Source organism: Eufriesea mexicana, unplaced genomic scaffold, assembly GCF_001483705.2.
Source record: "Eufriesea mexicana isolate 0111107269 unplaced genomic scaffold, ASM148370v2 scaffold124, whole genome shotgun sequence".
In the NCBI taxonomy this organism is placed as follows: Eukaryota; Metazoa; Arthropoda; class Insecta; order Hymenoptera; family Apidae; genus Eufriesea; species Eufriesea mexicana.
In genome coordinates this window covers 2,277,454-2,284,807 of record NW_016908357.1, presented here as the reverse complement: position 1 = coordinate 2,284,807, position 7,354 = coordinate 2,277,454, and the positions used below count along the sequence as shown (strand labels likewise).

At 46.1% G+C, this 7,354-nt stretch overlaps 1 protein-coding gene across 1 annotated transcript in view; it reads left to right on the top strand.

The window, feature by feature from the left end:
* The window catches only part of LOC108555410 (ankyrin repeat and death domain-containing protein 1A), a 16,149-nt gene that overhangs the window by 2,580 nt on the left and 6,215 nt on the right, over positions 1-7,354 (top strand). The window contains exons 2-3 of the mRNA XM_017911036.1: positions 6,001-6,158; positions 6,575-6,682. Coding sequence (XP_017766525.1) covers positions 6,065-6,158; positions 6,575-6,682 — 202 coding nt within the window. The 5' untranslated portion in view covers positions 6,001-6,064. The remainder of the gene's footprint in view (positions 1-6,000; positions 6,159-6,574; positions 6,683-7,354) is intronic.

Sequence of the window (7,354 nt, the reverse complement as noted above, 5' to 3'; positions counted from 1 at the left end):
AGAGCAAAGCGATACACGACGCGGGAAAATACGCGAATAAATTCCGTCAAACCGAGTTTTCGCTCAAAGTCACTCGAACCTTCCCCGTTAGACCAAATAATTCGGGGTAAACGCGGCGGAGAAACGCGAATGAGAGGCTGATGCGGGATTGCGAGCGGATCACGCGGTCGTTATTACAAGCTTGGATCGATGATCGAAGTGAAGGATATTTTTTTTGTCCGCGAATATATCACCGTGGAGATATGATCGGGAGCTGGCCAGAAATACGTACATCTCCCTCGGCAAGTTCTGCTTGAATTATTGGCGAAACCGATGCAACTCTGCCGATTAAGCTCCGTTTCTATCGAGAAACTCGGCTCACGCCACGGGATAAGAGGTTGCTTTAACGGGTCGTGATTAATCGCGTATGGAGGCAGGAAATTATCAGTTTTCCGCGATGTATCGTGCGGGGTGACTATTGAGAAGCATCGAGTTCAGAATAGTTGGAACATCGACGTGGAAGATCGAAAGGGATCCGCGAAGATACGTTCAGGGGATACGCAAACTTTATCGCGATTCGCACCGTTCGATGCTTCTTTCTTCCCTCCTTTTTTTCCCCCTTTTCCGCCGTTCTTTTTTTCTCCCTTTTTCCCGTCGACGAATTATCGAACGTGCCTCGTCGGAGAAATTGAATCTCCCCTTTCTTTTCGTAACGCACTATTGTGCCAGCGCTAATGGAAAAACGAGTCGACTCGAAAATGTAGACATTTTCTGCATGGCGGATTAACCGTGAAATAAATCTCGCGAGCTGCGGCGATGACGTCAACGGGTGAAATTTTTCATCGGAGCAGCAAGGACATTGTCCTGTGGAAAAATAAGAATGAATTAACTCCGCGAACCGGAAAGAGGAGCGCAGGTGACCGTGTATATTTAGCAGAGTGCTTCTAACTTTGACGGGGCGCCTTCAACTTGTTATTTTCAATCTCAAAGCGTTCCAGAGGCCGGTGTGTCCAGGCTTCTCTTTCGCAAATCGATTTTATCACGGCACGTAATTACTCGCTCGTGAATCGCGCGGACGCCGAAACTCGAGCGTTAACGAGCGGCTGGGAATCGAGGGAAAAATTACAAGCGGAAAATGTCCGCCGGGTCGGAATTAAATTGAAAATATACCGGGCGAAACATCGAGACGTCGAATACTAGAAATCGGGGCTGGAAAAGCTGAACGCGGAGGACAGCGGGAAGAATGCAGGCTAACCTGCAGGCCGGTTGCATTGTGTTTATTTTTGGCTCGTGACAAAAAGCTCGTTGCGCGTATGCACAGGTAAAGCGGTCGCTTCTGCGAGGCCGAAAATTTCGGCCAATTTTTTACACCGTCAGGACGGTACGCTCGAAACCACCGACTCTGCTCGAGCGTTCGCGTCCCGGTGACTTTTGCCACGTGAGTATTTTTATCGCGGCAATTATGCAAAAAGGAACGAGTTCGTCCGATGATCGTGGACCAGAAAGGGATCATCGTTCACGCGTTGCAGCGTGTCGCGGTCTTTCTTTATTTTTAGCACAAAAGCGAGCGGACAGCCGGTGGCTCTAACGAAGCCGACGCCTCGCAGCAACGATTACTCTTCAATCCGTTGTCCCGCGCGTTCACCATTTTTGTCGCCGGCTGCTACCGGCAGAACGGAAAGGAGAGCAAATAGGGACCGGTTACCGCTAATTACTTGACTTCTCACCGTAGTGCCACGCGTTAAATGGCCGCCCTTCTATTTGCACAGCTTCATTGATCCGTCAGCCAAAATGGGCACCGCTCTCTGCTCGTCTTTCCTTCAGTTTTTCTCCTTTTCCCTGCTTTTTAGATTTTCGCTGCGAGCTCCAGGACGTGGGCGAGCGTTATCGATCGACCCGCAAACATTTGTCATTTTTATTGCCAGGCATTAGTGTAGAAACGTGTCCTTCCGGACATCGGGGGGATCGAAACGGGAATGGTCGAGCCGTGCGATCACGGCGAATTTTGTTTTCCGATTAATTTACTGGGGAAATCGGAGGGGGCTTGGAAGTTGCCTAAAATTTGAGAGTAAAACAAACAAGCTGGTCGATGGTGCGTTGCACGGCCAATATATACCGATCTGTCGTGTACATTGAAAGTACAACGATCTATTTAATGTTCCAAACTGCCATTAATCTGTGGAAAACCGTGGAGTTATTGGAATTTCATTTTGTCCTCGGAAATATGCATCACGCGCGAACCAAACGACAGGGACTCGGGGTTACGCTATTATCAGCGACCGATGATTCGATGTGGTTATGTAAATCTGGTTATCGGAGGGAAAAATCAGAGAAGAGGTACGTAATTCCATTGGAAATTACAATCGCGAGACGGGTACTTATTATACCCTCACGAGTGGATTATGGCCACCTTCAATGGCCCGATTGTCGACGACGCCGGCCCGATAGGGATAACAAAGCTCTGCCGTCAGATTATCGGTAACATCGGGTCAAAAGCGGCGCCTTGAACGCTTGATTCGCTGCTGATAAAATTCACCGGAGGGTGAAAGCTGTCTAATTGATCGACCTTCTTCCGGTCGCATTAATTGGAGGATATCGACGATCCGGTCGGGCGACTTTCGCGCGCTGAAAAATTATTTCCATCGACACTTTTCCCGACAAGAAGCCAATTAAATCCGCTCTCGACAAGTACACCGAAATTCACCGCGAGGATAACCGCGAACCGTGAATCAAAACGATCGAAAAAGCACCGTGGAAACCGGGGACGCGAATCGGCAAGTAGTAGCTGACGTGATTGGTCAGACGAGCGAAGCGAGCAATTAAATTGCTTTTTAGAAAGTTTCCTCGCTGACAATTTTCTTGGAACCTTTTTCGCGATTTCTGGCACACGGCCGGAGAATGGTCGGAGAAGTACGGATGTGCTTTTTTAATCGAAAATTTTCGCGTCGGTTCTATACACGCTTCGAATATTCGTGTTTGCCAGGCACCGTTTACCCGATTTTTAATCGGACAGATATTAAAAAACTGATTAAACGAAAATATATTGGAAATTTCATGGCCGAAACCACGCGGTGTAAGAGAGTGTTTCGTATTTAGAGATTCATGTATTCCTTTGTCGTTGAACCTTTCTAAGTATTCGCTGCTCGACGGAACGTAATATTACAGTTAAGCCGGCGAAAGCTGCATTCGAGCTGGAAAAACGTAATTCTCGGGATTGCTCCCTGTCGATACATATATTCCAACGTCCCGTTTTAGTTATTTGTAGGTCAATCGAAGGAACCTCTTTCCTCTTGACGTTCGACGTGTAAGAATAATCGCCGATGAATCGATGGCGCGATTATCGTCTAATCTCTCACGTAACAAAATATTCCGCGAAAATAGCGAACCTTTCTCGTCGGGTTTCCATTTCCAGCTCGACAGGGCGATTTTACCTCGAAATTAGCGTTATTAACGAAAACCTCGGGCTTAGAAAATGGGACATCGGTGTAACTGGAAAGCCACGAGCCAGGCTTATAGCGAATATCGTCGAACGAATGTATAAGACCAGGAATGAACGTGGCTTCTTGTGTCAACGATTTAAACGTCGCGGGGATAAATCAATGATATGCAGAGTTAATGTTCAATTGAATTTCAACGATGTAACCGTCCAACGCAGAGTCGCGTTTGCAATGAGAACTATGGCACGATCATCATTCACCAGAATTCGATTGGCCAATCAGCCCGTGTTCCCAACAGCGACCATAACACTGGAGCAAATTTCAAACGAAAACTTTCCATCGTAATAAAAATATCCTGAAAATTAAATCGTGTCTGTCTACATTCGTGTGTGCATACGTGCTCGTGTATATTGCTGTTGCAGAATTTTTCTGCGTCTGACAGAAAGAATTGTATAAACGACGAAGTATGTGTCGGATTCCGGTAAAATTTAAATATTCTACGAATCCGTCAGATTAAACACGAGCTATTAACAAAGCGAAGCAATTAACTCCGGTTGCTGAATTTTTTAAAATTCGAGTGCCAAGTAGCTCTACTGGTGCTCGACTTTTTATATTCGAAATACTTCTCCACTTTTTGTTTTCTGGAATTCGTCGACTTGGCAAATGGGAGGTTCGTATACGAGGCAATCGAAATCAGCTGTCGTTGTTAAAAATTAAATTTCATTGTCCTCCATAACGTCGTCGCATCGCAACCACGTGTTTTCTCTTCACTCGAAATGGTTCGTAAAATCCGACAGCGTTGAGCCGTCTGCTCGAAAAAAAATAATTATTATTTCCGAGCGATGCAACTATCCCGTCCTTTGTGAATTTTCCGCGAAACCTCACGTTTCAGTCTCATTACGACGCGAAATTTTCCAGACCCTACGGGCCGTTTCCGCAATTGTATATCGCTGCTGGTAATGGTAAAAGTATCGGAAATCGGAAAGGAGATCCTTATTAAAACTTCCCGACTGTAGGAAATTCGGTCGGAAACGGCTGACAGGATTTTCCTCCGTGTTCAACGTAGTTTGTATTTTATAAAGGTTCCAACTTTCAGCCGGAATTTCATTTTTCCGCTGTCCTCTAAATCCGGTTGAATATTTGCCGCGTTATCGAACGTGATTAAAACACGACGGAAACACAATGTCTACGAAAGGACGAAGTACAGAAGCGAAGGAAGAAAAGGGAAAAGGCGATTCGAAAAGCACGTTGTGCTTTTGATACCTTCTCTCTGCTCGTGTCCACGAGACTAATCCGATCTATTTCCCCGGGAACGCGGAACGAAACGAACAAAACCTGCGTTGATCCGCGAGAGGGATGTTTTATATTTGTATATTTTCAAAGGGTGTCTTTCCCTTTCGGATCTCGAGCTACGATGCTTTCGCCTCTCGACGCTCGCAACGCGAGAACCTCGTTGAATTGTGTTTCGCGGGCTCCACTTGGACGGTTTTCAGCAGAAATACGGAATACGAGCCACGCATCGCGGAACAGATAACGTTGAAACGGTTATTGGGGGGAAAAAATATATCCGTCAAGCGTGACTGAAACAACCGTGCATATGGAAGAAAACATCGCGTCCGTGACCAGAGATATCGGCGAGAAGCGCTGCGGAATTTTCTACCTCTCGTTGCATTATTCGTGGATCGTACTACTGGTACCAATAGAATCGTCTCAATTTTTTCCCACATAGAGGGTAACATCGTCGTTACCCTGATGAATAAAACGCATCGTGGATCGCGTTTGGTACCGGAGGCATGTACGTTCTAATTAATACAAAGCGAGTAAAACTGATGCGGGAAAATTAGTCGCGAAATTTTCGCACATTCCGATACAAGTTACTTTCCGCGTCCCTATGACGGGCCGCGTTTGATCCGGCTTTCGAACACCTGTTAGCGAGCCATCGTCGTTCCATGAATATCACTATGCGAGTCCTTATCGACGTAATTTCGAAATTGAGCACCGGATTCTCCGCGTAATATCGTCCTTAATTCAAGTACGGTCAGCGAGCCAAGTCATCGATGCAAATTACTAAATACATACTCTGTTCCCCGAGAGTGTGCAGAGGCGGAGTATGAGAGGCCGCAAGTATGCGTATAATTATTTCATTTCTACATGTCGAACAGCCTTCCAGGCGTACCCCGGTTTCCACTCGAGCGAAAACTCGCGGGTATTGTTAACCGCGAGTCGGTGGGATCGTTTTCATTACGAGTAGTAGGAATTAATAAATTTCTGACACCAAGTAAGGGGGGAAGAGACGTCGGAGCACTATCGGGAGAAATAGTAACCCTGAAGTAAAGTAAACGAAGCGAGAATGTTCCGCGATTCGACTCACGAGTGAATTTTGATAATAAATCGAGTAATAAAATCGGGACGAGCAGAGGGAATCTCGTTTGCATAATTTGGCGTGATTAATACGCGCGACTCGAGGAGCCCGGTACCTCGGCTCGATCGCGTAACGGGATGGGGGTAGGAAATTAAGGACCATGATTCACGATGTGCCAGAGAAAGCAGAGAAAACACACAGATGTTTGATTTGGTTTTTCAGGTTTAATAGCGACGACGGACGAGAGTAAACATGTAGACCGAGGAGGAGCGCGAGGCAACGAAAAATGGTGGACAGGGAGGAAATAGCGAAGACACCCTCGCCCCTGAATATCAACGAGGCAATCGAGGGAGAGGTGTTGAATCAAAAGACTGCACGGAGTAAGTAAAAGGAAATGAAAAGAGACAGAATCACTCGGGAAAATTCGTTTTCCTTGTTCGCGTTAACTTCCCGTCCGATCGAGACTTGCGAGTAAAGAAGAGCTGTAAATTAAGTTTCTCTTCCTCTCGACCTTCGTCTTCGTTTTCGTTAAACGAATAAATTTTGATGGACTTCGACACGCTTCTATCTGTCCGCGTCGATTCCGGCGCGAGAAAACTGGTCTTTAGAAGCTGCGTGAAAGAAAATTCGAAACGAAAGATAGCTAAGAGGGATGTTTAAAAAGGAGCACGGGAGATGAGGAAGAAAGTATACGAAATATTTACGACTCGCTTTGAACGCGATTCTCGGTAAATATTGTTCTTCCCTGCGAGTGCTTTTAATGGAAGAAGCTGATTAAAAACTTCCCGTTCGCCAGGGCTTAAGAACGATCTTCTGTTATACGAGGCTGTGATAAAAAATGAAGCGGACACCGTTCGCAAAGTGCTCAAGGAGGCTGTGGACGTGGATTCCAGGAACAATGTACGTAATAAACAATCGGCTAATACGATAATCGAATAGATTCCGCGCGAATAATCTCGGAAAGCTTGAATGGGACGCGCTGGAATCGCGTCAGACTTAATCTGGATGCGGTTGCCAATATAAAATCGAGTTTCTCAGTCGCGAGACGGGAAATGGTACGCCTGCGAATAGAATCTTTCGCTTCACGCCACTTGGCTGATGTTAATGGTGTGCGAAACACTTTGCACGATCGAATACGTCGAAGAAAATGATGCGATTATCGCAATGGTACGCGAGTAAGTAGCGCGTCTGACTATATATCGGACGTTACTACTCGCGACTCCATCGCCGAAATGTCATCGATTTAATTAAGGAAATTTATCGTTTCTATTTGCGTTGCTGGCACTAAAATATTCCGATATTCTTAGGTGCAATTTTAATCAAACTCATCGACCGGCCGAGTACGCGATACTTTGCTAAAACGTGCAATTCCTTCTCGAGGGCTCACGGTCGCGTTGTTCCTTCAAGAGCATACGGTTAACGAAGGACTCTCGCGTTTCCTGCGCGTCGATTAATTATATTTACGCGACACGATATTAAATGGGACCATTCGAACCCGTTAGAGGGATGACCGAAAATTAAAATGCACAGCAAGTCCCGAATCGTGGCGTTAATTTAATATCGACGGAGAGGCTAG